A 17,705-nucleotide genomic window follows, 5' to 3' on the forward strand; every position below is an offset into this window, starting at 1 on the left:
GAACATTATCCATCGTTGTTCACTGATTCCATTGTATTTTTGGGGAATGGCAAAAGTGCCAATCTCTCTAAAGGTCAATTGAGAATGCAAATAGTGCAACCTTTCTCTCTAAACTCATAGAGAGAATGGCAATAGTGCCATTCTTCTCTTGGGGTGGTGCTAGTGCCATTTTACATATAAGGTTATGGAGAATGCCACTAGTGCCTTTCCCTATACCCTCATTGGGAGGAGAGAATACTACTAGTGCCTCCCCCCATGTCCCAAAAGAAATGTACAATGCATGATCTGAAAGCATAGATACTGTATTACTTTGGTCCAATAGATTTGTAGAAAGCACCCAAATCAAAACTTTGGTAGCATAGTTAATACTATACAATTTTTAATCTCTGTAATGCTTTCAACTAACATAGATTCAAGAAAGGAACATAACAGTATTACCATTTCTACATAACCACAAAGAGAGAATGGCACTAGTGCCATTCTCCATATGAGGTCACATAAAATGTTAATAGTACCTCTTACGTATAACCCGACATAGGGAGAATGACACTAGTACCATTCCCCATGTCATTATGTCACACAATTTTATCATACCTAATGTTTAATATCTTTAATATAATGAGAGTATGTGCAATCGAGAAAATCCATAAAAGTCATATTATTTTGAAACTGAATACACAAGGCATAAATGAGTAGCTAAAGACCAGCTTGCTCCAAATCTTCCAATGTAATCTTTGGGATAGCTTCAAGATCTACTTCAGTTAAAGGTCGCAAGTCTTCAATGTGATGCTCACCCTCTTTAATTCCTTCATCGATAGGTGAATCAGCTCTATGTGTCTCAAGAGGCCTCTCAATGCTAGACCAAATCTTAATATGGGGATTATTCGATGCATGTGCCACACACATAGCCTCGACCTCTGTCGCCTGTTGGGATGTCTTCACCAGTGAGATCACTTTTCTTTTGCTTGACAATGCTTGTAATGCCACACATCCATTAGTAAAGACGTCAACAACAACTTCATGTTCCCTACTACAATAGCACCTGATGCACTCCTTGATGATGCCATGCTTCACAACCGCCTCTTTTTCATACTCATCGCCCTCATCAGAATAAAGAATATTGTCCTCAATTATTGTGTATGGCCTTGTGTTTTCTAACATGTGCTCAAATCCATCAAACCCATCATGTGAGCTGACAAATGACAAAAAATAGAAGGTCTCAGACAAACCCTTTTGTGCACTATCCGATTCATGGATAACACCCACAAACCTTCTATGCCAAAATCGAGCCTCTATCATTGCTTCCTTGAGATTTACCATCTCTATCATTGTCATGATAAATGATAGCAATACATACTGTGATGGAGTGGCAACGGTCTCCATCAAGCCACAGAGCAACTTCTTGAAGGCATCCTTATCCCAACACATGCCTTTGGCAGATCCCTCTGAGGTGTCAAGCACACACAAGCTGATTGGAAGTTGTCCCTTGGAGTGACGTGTTAGAAAGCTCTCCCCCTCCATCTCTATGTTCACTTGAATAATTGTCCAAGGAAAACAAGACTGCGATGTAGACTTGTTACCCTCTATTGAACTAATCACCCAATCAACATAGATTGATGCGGCCTTTGGGAAATCAGGTGTGGACTTGCCAACTTGCAGCTTCTCTTTGACCCATGACTCACATGAACCCTTGAAGATCTGATAAACAATTGAATCAATTTTGAAGTAAGTTGCAAGGGCATCCCATGTTTGATGTTGGGGCGAAGGGTGACATGAGTTGAACTCCTTGATGAGCACTTCTTTCAGGGCTCTATCATGCTTAATCTCCATTGCCCGTTGAGACATTTCAATGGAGTCCTTGTCTTTGCTTGACTTGACCAAGACTATTTCTTTAGACTCAATCTCTGCTTGAAGTGCACGTACATCTTCGTCTTCCAATCCTAGCAGACACCTCATATATGTTATTGTGGGATTTCGACCCTCAAGATCACCCTGCTTCACCAATGTCAAAATCCTAATCCATTGTTCGTAGATGTCATCATCGTATGTGACCATGTGTGTGTCCTCGGTAGCAAAGTTTGCGCCCATCGATACGCTTGCAACTCCTACAAAATTCTATATAAAAAAATCAAAATCATCTTAGACATTCTTCTAATCCAAATCATGTAATAGAGATAATAATGACACTAGTGCGATTCTCCCATTACCATGTCAAAAGCATGACTTGGTAACTAGAAGAATCGCACTAGTGCCATTCTCACATCAGGGAATTGACACTACTATCATTTCTTTTACAAAGCCATAAACATTCTTGAAATAAAAAATGCATACAAAACAAAGTTTATTACTCACATCCCAACTTTGTCGATCTTTATGCCCTTTGACAAGGCCTTGGGCTGGTTTCCTTGGTCGTCCGAATGCAATCCACTGTGCCCTTAGGTGTTGTAAGATATCGATATATGGTTGATTTTTCAAAACGGTCTGTGCCTCCATGTTGGCCATTGATGATATCTTACAACTTGCTTCAATTGGTGCATTGACAACAATTCTCGCCTTCCTCCATGTATAGAAACCTTTTCGTTGATTGAAGGCTTCTCCATGTGCTTTAGTTATAAATATCCTTGCAGCATAAATCGAATGCTGCCCTGCAAGAATCCAATAATTATACTCCTTTAACTTTTCCACCTTTATCTCTTCCTTGCACATCGGAGTATTTGTGCCTATGTGGTAAGGCATAAGATATGCACATGTTGCAGGAGGTCGTGCATTCATTGCAAAACTCTTGACCAAGTCACTGACATAGCTGAGGGTCAATGTCCTGTACACATATTGGCTTGGTGCTCTAAAGCAATTCATCACTGGGATCAACACCTCAAACTCTAAACCAAATGGAAAGTACTCTACGTACTCCATCAAGCCTGTCATACTTGTGTCCTTCCTTTCCAATTTCTTTTGTAGTGCCTTAAAGTCAACATCTGGCTGGATTTTCTTATACAGGATGATAGTTGCTTCAGATAATTTCTCACCATGTCCTGTTATATGTGTCTCACCACTCCCCGTTGCATCACCTCCACTTCCAGTTCCATCAGTGACTATTCCCGTACCTCCCTGTTTTCCTCCTAAAGTTGTCTCTTTTTCTTTAGCCTCCAGTTTATCCCCAATGCTTGTTTTTCCATCTGACCTTATTTCCTTCTCACCTGTTGTTTCCTCCTCACCGGTCTCTCTAGCCTTCTCTTTCAATGTGTTCTGAGACACTTGAGAGCTTGATCCCTCAACATCACTTTTCTTGGTTCTTTTCGAAACTTTTCTACTCTTTTTTATATCTTGCTTTATCCCTTTTGTTACCAAATCAAAGCTTTCTAATATCTGTTGGTTGGTATAATTTTCTGGCTCATTAATCCAACCCCTAGATATCATCGTGTCCTCCCCAGTAGCATTCATCCTCGCATGATCAAAACAAGCAGGATCCAATTGATACACATTGCCTCCCAATGTATGAATTTTGAGACAAGGAACGTTGTCTTTCTCGATATCCTCCATCTCTTTAACTTGTCCAACATCTTCAAAAGTTGTTCCTTGGATGTTCACAAAACAATGCACTTTATGGAGTTTTTGGAGCTCGTTATTGTATATATCCAAAAACTATCCTCTTCCAGAACTAACTCCATCATAAACTGACACCTCTCGAACCTTTCTCTCTCCCTTGCTAGCCATTCTTGCAATGTTCTGTTAACAAAAGAACCAAGGACACAATGAAATGTATAATAGAAAATAATAACTGTAGTAGGAAATATTACAACCACAATGCAACTTCTATTAACAAAATAACCAAGGCGAAGCAACTTATATATGCATTATGAAAAACTACACCAACACAGTAAGCAAATATACACAATATCAAAGTTAAGATGGTTATAATAAAGAATGGTATTCGTGCCATTCTCCAACATAATATGATGTTAGAAGAGTGTCACAAATGCCATTGAACACATGGATTAACACATGGATTGTGTGTTTGTTCAGAATGGCACAAGTGCCATCCTCCGTGAGAGTTTGAGCATAATGCCACTGGTGCCATCCTCCATGATGTTAAGGAGAATGGTAGAAGTTCGATTCATCACATGGCACCACTACCATTCTCCACTGGTGGCATTCTACATAGAGATTGACACAATTCCATATAATCTCTACACAGCGGAGACAATGATCACTACATAGAAGAATGCACATTTGAGTTTAGGGTTCCTTATGCATGTTTTCAAGTCATAGTATGATATTGGCACCACTGCCATTCTCCTCCACAGTGATTGATACAAATCCATATGATCTCTGCACATGTGAGTTTAGGCTTCCAGGGCCTAATAAGAGATTGACACAATTCCATATGATCTCTACATAGCGGAGACAGTGATCACTACATAGAAGAATGCACATGTGACTTTAGGATTCCTTGTGCATGTTTTTAGGTCATGGTATGAGATTGGCACCACTGTCATTCTCCACTAGTGGCATTCTCCATAGAGATTGACACAAATCCATATGATCTCTGCACATGTGAGTTTAGGCTTCTCAATGCCATTTCTTAGGGCCTAATAAGAGATTGGCACCACTGCCATTCTCCACTTGTACAGATGTTTACCCTAGTATTCTAGGAGGGGTATTCCAGTGATCATAGTAGAGTGGTGTCCTATTCCATTCCACATGTGAGTTTGATGATCTCAGTGTCATTATGTAGTTGCTAGCATGAGATTGGCATCACTGCCATTCTCCACTAGTGGCAATCTAGACAAACTGAACCTATAGATTCACATTCCACTAATTTTATTGGCTGCAGTAGGACAATGGCAAAAGTGCCAATGCACATGTGAGTTTAGGATTCCTTGTGCATGATTTCAGGTCATGGTATGAGATTGGCACCACTGCCATTCTCCACTGGTGGCATTCTCCACAGAGATTGACACAATTCCATATGATCTCTACACAGCGGAGACAGTGATCACTACATAGAAGAATGCACATTACCACTAGCGGGGAATGTCAGTAGGATAATGGCAAAAGTGCCAATGCACATGTGAGTTTAGGATTCCTTGTGCATGTTTTCAGGTCATCACTACATAGAAGATAGCACATGTGAGTTTAGGATTCCTTGTGCATGTTTTCAGGTCATCACTACATAGAAGATTGCACATGTGAGTTTAGGCTTTCCCAATGCCATTTCTTATGGCCTAATAAGAGATTGGCACCACTGCCATTCTCCACTTGTACAAATGTTACCCTACTATCCTAGGAGGGGTATTCCAGTGATCATAGGAGAGTGGTGTCTGATTCCATTCTAAGTTTACCATAGTGCCATTTTCTAGCAAATAATAATTCAAGCAAAATAATAGCACATGTGAGTTTAGGCTTCTCAATGCCATTTCTTAGGGCCTAATAAGAGATTGGCACCACTACCGTTTCTTCACTTGTACAGATGTTTACCCTACTATTCTAGGATGGGTATTCCAGTGATCATAGTAGAGTGGTGTCCTATTCCATTCCACATGTGAGTTTGATGATCTCAGTGTCATTATGTAGTTGCCAGCATGAGATTGGCATCACTGCCATTCTCCACTAGTGGTAATCTAGACAAACTGAACCTATAGATTGACATTCCACTAATTTTATTGGCTGCAGTAGGATAATGGCAAAAGTGCCAATGCACATGTGAGTTTAGGATTCCTTGTGCATGTTTTCAGGTCATGGTATGAGATTGGCACCACTGCCATTCCCCACTGGTGGCATTCTCCACAGAGATTGACACAATTCCATATGATCTCTACACAGCGGACACAGTGATCACTACATAGAAGAATGCACATTACCACTAGCGGGGAATGTCAGTAGGATAATGGCAAAAGTGCCAATGCACATGTGAGTTTAGGATTCCTTGTGCATGTTTTCAGGTCATCACTACATAGAAGATTGCACATGTGAGTTTAGGCTTTCCCAATGCCATTTCTTATGGCCTAATAAGAGATTGGCACCACTGCCATTCTCCACTTGTACAAATGTTTACCCTACTATCCTAGGAGGGGTATTCCAGTGATCATAGGAGAGTGGTGTCCGATTCCATTCTAAGTTTACCACAGTGCCATTTTCTAAGTTTACCCTACTATTCTAACTTTAGGCTTCACAGTGCCATTTTCTAGGGCCTAATAAGAGATTGGCACCACTGCCATTCTCCACATGTACAAATGTTTACCCTAATATTCTAGGAGGGGTATTCCAAGGATCCTAGGATAATGGTGCCCGATTCCAATCCACATGTGAGTTTGAGGATCTAAGTGTCATTATGTAGTTGCCTGCATGAGATTGGCATCACTTCAATTCTCCACCGGTGGCAGGCTAGGTAAACTAAACTTATAGATTGACATTCCACAAATTTTATTGGCTGTAGTAGTATAATGGCAAAAGTGCCAATGCACATGTGAGTTTAGGATTCCTTGTGCCATTTTTAAGGTCTTGATATGAGATCAGCACCACTGCCATTCTCAACTGGTGGCATTCTCCACAGAGATTGACACAATTCCATATGATATCTACACATCGGAGACAGTGATCACTACATAGAAGAATGCACATGTGAGTTTGATGGTCTCAGTGTCATTATGTATTTGCCAGCATGAGATTGGCATCACTGTCATTCTCCACTAGTGGTAATCTAGACAAACTAAACCTGTAGATTGACATTCCACTAGATTTATTGGCTGTAGTAGGATAATGGAAAAAGTTTCAATGCACATGTGAGTTTGATGATCTCATTGTCATTATATAATTGCCAGCATGAGATTGGCATCACTGCCATTCTCCACTAGTGCTAATCTAGATAAACTGAACCTATAGATTGACATTCCACAAATTTTATTGGCTGTAGTAGTATAATGGCAAAAGTGCCAATGCACATGTGAGTTTAGGATTCCTTGTGCCATTTTTAAGGTCTTGATATGAGATTGGCACCACTGCCATTCTCAACTGGTGGCATTCTCCACAGATATTGACACAATTCCATATGATATCTACACAGCGGAGACACTGATCACTACATAGAAGAATGCACATGTGAGTTTGATGGTCTCAGTGTAATTATGTATTTGCCAGCATGAGATTGGCATCACTGTCATTCTCCAATAGTGGTAATCTAGACAAACTAAACCTGTAGATTGACATTCCACTATATTTAATGGCTGTAGTAGGATAATGGCAAAAGTTTAAATGCACATGTGAGTTTGATGATCTCATTGTCATTATATAGTTGCCAGCATGAGATTGGCATCACTACCATTCTCCGCTAGTAGTAATCTAGACAAACTGAACCTATAGATTGACATTCCAAAAATTTTATTGGCTGTAGTAGTATAATGGCAAAAGTTCCAATGCACATGTGAGTTTAGGATTCCTTGTGCCATTTTTAAGGTCTTGATATGAGATTGGCACCACTTCCATTCTCAACTGGTGGCATTCTCCACAGAGATTGACACAATTCCATATGATATCTACACAACGGAGACAGTGATCACTACATAGAAGAATGCACATGTGAGTTTGATGGTCTCAGTGTCATTATGTATTTGATAGCATGAGATTGGCATCACTGTCATTCTCCAGTAGTGGTAATCTAGACAAACTAAACCTGTAGATTGACATTCCACTATATTTATTGGCTGTAGTAGGATAATGGCAAAAGTTTCAATGCACATGTGAGTTTGATGATCTCATTGTCATTATATAGTTGCCAGCATGAGATTGGCATCACTGCCATTCTCCGCTAGTGGTAATCTAGACAAACTGAACCTATAGATTGACATTCCACAAATTTTATTGGCTGTAGTAGTATAATGGCAAAAGTGCCAATGCACATGTGAGTTTAGGATTCCTTGTGCCATTTTTAAGGTCTTGATATGAGATTGGCACCACTGCCATTCTCAACTGGTGGCATTCTCCACAGAGATTGACACAATTCTATATGATATCTACACAGCGGAGACAGTGATCACTACATAGAAGAATGCACATGTGAGTTTGATGGTCTCAGTGTCATTATGTATTTGCCAGCATGAGATTGGCATCACTATCATTCTCCAGTAGTGGTAATCTAGACATACTAAACCTGTAGATTGACATTCCACTATATTTATTGGCTGTAGTAGGATAATGGCAAAAGTTTCAATGCACATGTGAGTTTGATGATCTCATTATCATTATATAGTTGCCAGCACGAGATTGGCATCACTGCCATTCTCTGCTAGTGGTAATCTAGACAAACTGAACCTATAGATTGACATTCCACCAATTTTATTGGCTGTAGTAGTATAATGGTAAAAGTTCCAATGCACATGTTAGTTTAGGATTCCTTGTGCCATTTTTAATGTCTTGATATGAGATTGGCACCACTGCCATTCTCAACTGGTGCATTCTTCACAGAGATTGACACAATTCCATAAGATATCTACACAGCGGAGACAGTGATCACTACATAGAAGAATGCACATGTGAGTTTGATGGTCTCAGTGTCATTATGTATTTGCCAGCATGAGATTGGCATCACTGTCATTCTCCAGTAGTGGTAATCTAGACATACTAAACCTGTAGATTGACATTCCACTATATTTATTGGCTATAGTAGGATAAAGGCAAAAGTTTCAATGCACATGTGAGTTTGATGATCTCATTGTCATTATATAGTTGCCAACATGAGATTGGCATAACTGCCATTCTCCGCTAGTGGTAATCTAGACAAACTGAACCTTTAGATTGACATTCCACAAATTTTATTGGCTGTAGTAGTATAATGGCAAAAGTGCCAATGCACATGTGAGTTTAGGATTCCTTGTGCCATTTTTAAGGTCTTGATATGAGATCAGCACCACTGCCATTCTCAACTGGTGGCATTCTCCACAGAGATTGACACAATTCCATATGATATCTACACAGCGGAGACAGTGATCACTACATAGAAGAATGCACATGTGAGTTTGATGGTCTCAGTGTCATTATGTATTTGCCAGCATGAGATTGGCATCACTGTCATTCTCCAGTAGTGGTAATCTAGACATACTAAACCTGTAGATTGACATTCCACTATATTTATTGGCTGTAGTAGGATAATGGCAAAAGTTGCAATGCACATGTGAGTTTGATGATCTCATTGTCATTATATAGTTGCCAGCATGAGATTGGCATCACTGCCATCCTCTGCTAGTGGTAGTGCCAATGCACATGTGAGTTTAGGATTCCTTGTGCATGTTTTCAGGTCATGGTATGAGATTGGCACCACTGCCATTCTTCACTGGTGGCATTCTCCACAGAGATTGACACAAATCCATATGATCTCTACACAGCAGAGACAGTGATCACTACATAGAAGAATGCACATGTGAGTTTAGGCTTCTCAATGCCATTTATTAGGGCCTAATAAGAGATTGGCACCACTGCCATTCTCCACTTGTATAGATATTCACCCTACTATTGTAGGAGGGGTATTCTAGTTATCATAGGAGAGTGGTGTCCTATTCCATTCTACATGTGAGTTTGATGATCTCAGAGATTGACACAATCTCCTTTATATGTTTTCCGGTCATGGTATGAGATTGGCACCACTGCCATTCTCCACTGGTGGCATTCTCCACAGAGATTGACACAATTCCATATGATCTCTGCACATGTGACTTTAGGCTTCTCAATGCCATTTCTTAGGGCCTAATAGGAGATTGGCACCACTGCCATTCTCCACTTGTACAAATGTTTACCCTACTATTCTAGGGGGTATTCCAGTGATCATAGGAGAGTGGTGTCTTATTCCATTCCACAGGTGAGTTTGATGATCTCAGTGTCATTATGTAGTTGCAAGAATGAGATTGGCACCACTGCCATTCTCCGCTAAAGGTAATCTAGACAAACTGAACCTATAGATTGACATTCCACTAATTTTATTGGATGCAGTAGGATAATTGCAAAAGTTCCAATGCACATGTGAGTTTAGGATTCCTTGTGCATGTTTTCAGTTCATGGTATGAGATTGGCACCACTGCCATTCTCCACAGAGATTAACACAATTCCATATGATCTACACAACGGAGACAGTGATCACTACATAGAAGAATGCACATGTGAGTTTATGATTCTCAATGCCATTTCTTAGGGCAAGCATGAGATTGGCATCACTGCCATTCTCCGCTAGTGGTAATCTAGACAAACTGAGCCTATAGATTGACATTCCACTAATTTTATTGGCTGCAGTAGGATAATGGCAAAAGTGCCAATGCACATGTGAGTTTAGGATTCCTTGTGCATGCTTTCAGGTCATGGTATGAGATTGGCACCACTGCCATTCTCCACTGGTGGCATTCTCCATATTATCTCTACACAGGGGAGACAGTGATCACTACATAGAAGAATGCACATTACCACTAGCGGAGAATGGTAGTAGGATAATGGCAAAAGTGCCAATGCACATGTGAGTTTAGGATTCCTTGTGCATGTTTTCAGGTCATGGTATGAGATTGGCACCACTGCCATTCTCCATAGAGATTGACACAATTCCATATGATATCTACACAGCAGAGACGGTGATCACTACATAGAAGAATGCACATGTAGTGGTAATCTAGACAAACTAAACCTATAGATTGACATTCCACTAATTTTATTGGCTGCACATGTGAGTTTAGGCTTCACAGTGCCATTTTCTAGGCCTAATAAGAGATTGGCACCACTACATAGAAGAATGCACATGTGAGTTTAGGCTTCTCAATGCCATTTATTAGGGCCTAATAAGAGATTGGCACCACTGCCATTCTCCACTTGTACAAATGTTTTCCATTGATCATAGGAGAGTGTTGTCTGATTCCAATCCACATGTGAGTTTGATGATCTCAGAGATTGACACAATTCCATATGATCTCTACACAGCGGAGACAGTGATCACTACATAGAAGAATGCACATGTGAGTTTAGGATTCCTTGTGCACCACTGCCATTCTCCACTGGTGGCATTCTATAATGGCAAAAGTGCCAATCCACATGTGATTTTAGGATTCCTTGTGCATGTTTTCAGGTCATGCTATGAGATTGGCACCACTGTCATTCTCCACTGGTGGCATTCCCCACAGAGATTGACACAAATCCATATGATATCTACATAGCGGAGACAGTGATCACTACATAGAAGAATGCACATGTGAGTTTAGGCTTCTCAATGCCATTTATTAGGGCCTAATAAGAGATTGGCACCACAACCATTCTCCACTTGTACAAATGTTTACCCTACTATTCTAGGAGGGGTATTCCAGTGATCATAGGAGAGTGGTGTCCGATTCCAATCCAAATGTGAGTTTAGGATTCCATATGATCTCTACACAGTGGAGACAGTGATCACTGCATAGAAGAATGCACAGTAGGATAATGGCAAAAGTGCATGTTTTCAGGTCATGGTATGAGATTGGCACCACCGCCATTCTCCACTGGTGGCATTCTCCACAGATATTGACACAAATCCATATGATCTCTGCACATGTGAGTTTAGGCTTCTCAATGCCATTTCTTAGGGCCTAATAAGAGATTGGCACCACTGCCATTCTCCACTTGTACAGATGTTTACCCTACTATTCTAGGAGGGGTATTCCAGTGATCATAGTAGAGTGGTGTCCTATTCCATTCCACATGTGAGTTTGATGATCTCAGTGTCATTATGTAGTTGCCAGCATGAGATTGGCATCACTGCCATTCTCCGCTAGTGGTAATCTAGACAAACTGAACCTATAGATTGACATTCCACTAATTTTATTGGCTGCAGTAGGATAATGGCAAAAGTGCCAATGCACATGTGAGTTTAGGATTCCTTGTGCATGTTTTCAGGTCATGGTATGAGATTGGCACCACTGCCATTCTCCACTAGTGGCATTCTCCATAGAGATTGACACAATTCCATATGATCTCTACACAGCGGAGACAGTGATCACTACATAGAAGAATGCACATTACCACTAGCGGGGAATGTCAGTAGGATAATGGCAAAAGTGCCAATGCACATGTGAGTTTAGGATTCCTTGTGCATGCTTTCAGGTCATCACTACATAGAAGATTGCACATGTGAGTTTAGGCTTTCCCAAAGCCATTTCTTAGGGCCTAATAAGACTATCCTAGGAGGGGTATTCCAGTGATCATAGGAGAGTGGTGTCCGATTCCATTCTAAGTTTACCACAGTGCCATTTTCTAGCAAGCAATAATTCAAGCAAAATAATAGCACAAGTGAGTTTAGGCTTCTCAATGCCATTTCTTAGGGCCTAATAAGAGATTGGCACCACTGCCATTCTCCACTTGTACAGATGTTTACCCTACTATTCTAGGAGGGGTATTCCAGTGATCATAGTAGAGTGGTGTCCTATTCCATTCCACATGTGAGTTTGATGATCTCAATGTCATTATGTAGTTGCCAGCATGAGATTGGCATCACTACCATTCTCCGCTAGTGGCAATCTAGACAAACTGAACCTATAGATTGACATTCCACTAATTTTATTGGCTACAGTAGGATAATGGCAAAAGTGCCAATGCACATGTGAGTTTAGGATTCCTTGTGCATGATTTTAGGTCATGGTATGAGATTGGCACCACTGCCATTCTCCACTGGTGGCATTCTCCACAGAGATTGACACAATTCCATATGATCTCTACACAGCGGAGACAGTGATCACTACATAGAAGAATGCACATTACCACTAGCGGGGAATGTCAGTAGGATAATGGCAAAAGTGCCAATGCACATGTGAGTTTAGGATTCCTTGTGCATGTTTTCAGGTCATCACTACATAGAAGATTGCACATGTGAGTTTAGGCTTTCCCAATGCCATTTCTTATGGCCTAATAAGAGATTGGCACCACTGCCATTCTCCACTTGTACAAATGTTTACCCTACTATCCTAGGAGGGGTATTCCAGTGATCATAGGAGAGTGGTGTCCGATTCCATTCTAAGTTTACCACAGTGCCATTTTCTAAGTTTACCCTAGTATTCTAAGTTTAGGCTTCACAGTGCCATTTTCTAGGGCCTAATAAGAGATTGGCACCACTGCCATTCTCCGCATATACAAATGTTTACCCTAATATTCTAGGAGGGGTATTCCAAGGATCATAGGATAATGGTGCCCGATTCCAATCCACATGTGAGTTTGAGGATCTAAGTGTCATTATGTAGTTGCCTGCATGAGATTGGCATCACTTCCATTCTCCACTGGTGGCAGCTAGATAAACTAAACTTGTAGATTGACATTCCACAAATTTTATTGGCTGTAGTAGTATAATGGCAAAAGTGCCAATGCACATGTGAGTTTAGGATTCCTTGTGCCATTTTTAAGGTCTTGATATGAGATTGGAACCACTGCCATTCTCAACTGGTGGCATTCTCCACAGAGATTGACACAATTCCATATGATATCTACACAGCGGAGACAGTGATCACTACATAGAAGAATGCACATGTGAGTTTGATGGTCTCAGTGTCATTATGTATTTGCCAGCATGAGATTGGCATCACTGTCATTCTCCAGTAGTGGTAATCTAGACAAACTAAACCTATAGATTGACATTCCACTATATTTATTGGCTGTAGTAGGATAATGGCAAAAGTTTCAATGCACATGTGAGTTTGATGATCTCATTGTCATTATATAGTTGCCAGCATGAGATTGGCATCACTGCCATTCTCCACTAGTGGTAATCTAGAAAAACTGAACCTATAGATTGACATTCCACAAATTTTATTGGCTGTAGTAGTATAATGGCAAAAGTGCCAATGCACATGTGAGTTTAGGATTCCTTGTGCCATTTTTAAGGTCTTGATATGAGATTGGCACCACTGCCATTCTCAACTGGTGGCATTCTCCACAGAGATTGACACAATTCCATATGATATCTACACAGCGGAGACAGTGATCACTACATAGAAGAATGCACATGTGAGTTTGATGGTCTCAGTGTCATTATGTATTTGCCAGCATGAGATTGGCATCACTGTCATTCTCCAGTAGTGGTAATCTAGACAAACTAAACCTGTAGATTGACATTCCACTATATTTATTGGCTGTAGTAGGATAATGGCGATGATTTTAACGACTTTTATAGCGACCTTTGTGCCCGTGGAAAAAATTTTTTTTAATGTAAAAAGCGTCGACATTCCACTATATTTATTGGCTGTAGTAGGATAATGGCAAAAGTTTCAATGCACATGTGAGTTTGATGATCTCATTGTCGTTATATAGTTGCCAGCATGAGATTGGCATCACTGCCATTCTCCGCTAGTGGTAATCTAGACAAACTGAACCTTTAGATTGACATTCCACAAATTTTATTGGCTGTAGTAGTATAATGGCAAAAGTGCCAATGCACATGTGAGTTTAGGATTCCTTGTGCCATTTTTAAGGTCTTGATATGAGATTGGCACCACTGCCATTCTCAACTGGTGGCATTCTCCACAGAGATTGACACAATTCCATATGATATCTACACAATGGAGATAGTGATCACTACATAGAAGAATGCACATGTGAGTTTGATGGTCTCAGTGTCATTATGTATTTGCCAGCATGAGATTGGCATCACTGTCATTCTCCAGTAGTGGTAATCTAGACAAACTAAACCTGTAGATTGACATTCCACTATATTTATTGGCTGTAGTAGGATAATGGCAAAAGTTTCAATGCACATGTGAGTTTGATGATCTCATTGTCATTATATAGTTGCCAGCATGAGATTGGCATCACTGCCATTCTCCGCTTGTGGTAGTGCCAATGCACATGTGAGTTTAGGATTCCTTGTGCATGTTTTTCGGTCATGGTATGAGATTGGCACCACTGCCATTCTTCACTGGTGGCATTCTCCACAGAGATTGACACAAATCCAAATGATCTCTACATAGCAGAGACAGTGATCACTACATAGAAGAATGCACATGTGAGTTTAGGCTTCTCAATGCCATTTATTAGGGCCTAATAAGAGATTGGCACCACTGCCATTCTCCACTTGTACATATATTTACCCTACTATTCTAGGAGGGGTATTCCAGTGATCATAGGAGAGTGGTGTCCTATTCCATTCTACATGTGAGTTTGATGATCTCAGAGATTGACACAATCTCCTTTATATGTTTTCAGGTCATGGTATGAGATTGGCACCACTGCCATTCTCCACTAGTGGCATTCTCCATAAAGATTGACACAATTCCATATGATCTCTGCACATGTGAGTTTAGGCTTCTCAATGCCATTTCTTAGGGCCTAATAGGAGATTGGCACCACTGCCATTCTCCACTTGTACAAATGTTTACCCTACTATTCTAGGGGTACGTAACCTTAATCACTCATTTCTACACTCCGCCAATTATCGTATCGCCTCTTGTTCATTGCATCCCGTCCCCCCCGCCCCCATGCGATACATCAGAGTGAGAGGGAGTTTCTGCGTTAAAGAGAAAGTCTAGGACGACTGACCTTAAACCTAGATCAGTGAGTAAAGGAGAAGCGGAGACGGTTCTTCAGACCTTTTTGCATTGCATGCGTCTCTGAATTGCAGAACCTCCAACGAAATGGCCCACGCCACACGTCTTTACCTTTTCGTCGCGAAGATCTTCCAGTTGATCGTTGTGCCTTTGCGGTGGCCTCGAATGGAGCGCTCTGCATACTCGAGAAAAGAATAGTGGGGAATCAGGATATTGAATATGAATGCCAGGTAATCCTGTGCTAGCGTTTTTAGACTTTGGGAACTTTATAGCGAGAATACGCTCGACGTTGGGGTTCTTCGGGACCTTGCCGGGGATCAGTTTAGTGCGAATCGGCCGCGTTGCAGGATCGCAAAATTCCGGAACTCTCCTGGTGTGAGGGAGCTAAGTCGATCGTTAATTGTTTTCGTTGCAGACATCCATGGTCGTAGCAGAACGTTTTGCGGAGTGGATCGAAAAACGCGATTGTGTGAAATATTGCGGACTCGACAGGATGTCCGTGGGCATGTCCTCCGATGCACTTCACGAAAGCAGTTTTACCCGAGCTCTTTGCTCTGCTGAGTGCCAAGGCAACTGTCCCAGCATTGTTGACCTCTACACCACGCTGTCTGCAGACGAAGGTGAGTTTGTAAGTCCTTGGCTAAGATTTCTTTGTCACTTAGGTCTAACACTTCACCACTTCAACGTTTTTGAAATCCTGGACAAAGTTTTTTCACGAACTTGAATATGACAAATTTGGAAATGGTGCAGGTGCATCATTGGTTGAGCTCGCAAAGCCCATGAAGGTGATTCTAGAAGAGTGCTCTATGCTTGGGAACCTGCAGCTTCACCTTGTTAGCTCGAGTTAGATTTAATGAATCTCTTCTAAGGTGCTTAATAAAAGAGTCTAACCTCATTGGAGTCTGCTATACAACGTTTCTTCAACACTTAAGAGAGCTCTAGGTGCTTCTTTAGTAGTACTCATTCTATTTGTAACTTTTATACTTTGTATTTGACATCACATACCCATGAGGGCTTCATTGCAAATAGTAATAAATCTCTCTATCTCTCTCTCTCTCTCTCTCTCTCTCTCTCTCTCTCTCCCCCCCCCTCCACGTGTGTGTGTACTCTTGTGCATGCATCCTCTCTCTCTCTCTCTCTCTCTCTCTATATATATATATATATTGTAGAAGAAGAATCTAAATTCCTCTCCATAATTAATAATCAAATGCCATGACAAAGACACTACTCCAACAACTAGATATATATATATATATTGTAGAAGAAGAATCTAAATTCCTCTCTCTCTCTCTATATATATATATATATATATTGTAGAAGAAGAATCTAAATTCCTCTCCATAATTAATAATCAAATGCCATGACAAAGACACTACTCCAACAACTAGAACAAGCTCTCTACATCGTTCCTACACATCTGATAAATTTATTATAGGGGACTTCAACATCAACTACAAGAATACATCCACAAACATGACGAAACTTCTTCAATTCATGAGTAAACATAGAATGGAACTACTTATTAATACTCCAACAATGATCCATGGATCCTACCTGGACAAACCACAAAAATACCAACACAATAAGAGGAACAAAAATTATCTATTGGTTTGATCATTCTCTCATCTACACAACTAGCAACTCAAGATAATTAGTTGCGCTCCAAATATCACCACCATGATTATTAAATTATATTTCTTTTTTTCCTCATGGCAAGACAAATGAATATAACACATCTTGTTTAAAAAAAGGGTAGGGTAAGAGCAATCCTACTCTTATGTAAGAAGGGGGATATTCACACAATTAACACATTTATTCTCCTATTTAGTATACATGACTATATATGTGTATATGTATGTGTGTGTGAGAGTTAATATGAATGCAGATAAGTGTGTGTGTGTGTGTGTGTGTGTGTGTGTATGTGCGTGTGCGCACATGTGCACGTGCATGCGTGCGTGTGCATGCATGCATGTGTCTATGTACACACATACATGTGTGTCTATAGAGATAGATAGAGAGAGAGAGAGAGAGAGAGAGAGAGAGAGAGAGAGAGAGAGAGAGAGAGAGAGAGAGAGAGAGAGAGAGGCATGCTATTAGTTTCCATCTAAAACATCTTGAGGCAATAGAATTTTAATTTTGTTGATTTTCTCATATAATGAGTATATAAGGATTTGCAACAAT

At 40.5% G+C, this 17,705-nt stretch overlaps 1 protein-coding gene across 1 annotated transcript; it reads left to right on the top strand.

Moving 5' to 3' along the window:
* The first annotated feature begins 15,455 nt into the window (after positions 1–15,455).
* Positions 15,456–16,372, top strand: LOC147903907 (uncharacterized). Its single transcript, XM_087372361.1, has 4 exons — positions 15,456–15,470; positions 15,599–15,754; positions 15,940–16,144; positions 16,275–16,372. Exons 1-4 carry the CDS (start codon positions 15,456–15,458, stop codon positions 16,370–16,372), a joined length of 474 nt encoding a protein of 157 aa, XP_087228487.1.
* The last annotated feature ends 1,333 nt before the right edge of the window (positions 16,373–17,705 follow it).

Source organism: Dipteris shenzhenensis, chromosome 3 (genome assembly GCF_047967505.1).
Source record: "Dipteris shenzhenensis isolate YYH24624 ecotype China chromosome 3, Dip_SZ_1.0, whole genome shotgun sequence".
Lineage (NCBI taxonomy): Eukaryota > Viridiplantae > Streptophyta > Polypodiopsida > Gleicheniales > Dipteridaceae > Dipteris > Dipteris shenzhenensis.

Excerpts from the sequence above, each read along its gene's own strand:
- LOC147903907 (XM_087372361.1), top strand. Across the intron at positions 15,755-15,939 it reads ATATTGAATATGAATGCCAG|ACATCCATGGTCGTAGCAGA; the intron begins GTAATCCTGTGC and ends TTTTCGTTGCAG. Across the intron at positions 16,145-16,274 it reads CACGCTGTCTGCAGACGAAG|GTGCATCATTGGTTGAGCTC; the intron begins GTGAGTTTGTAA and ends GAAATGGTGCAG.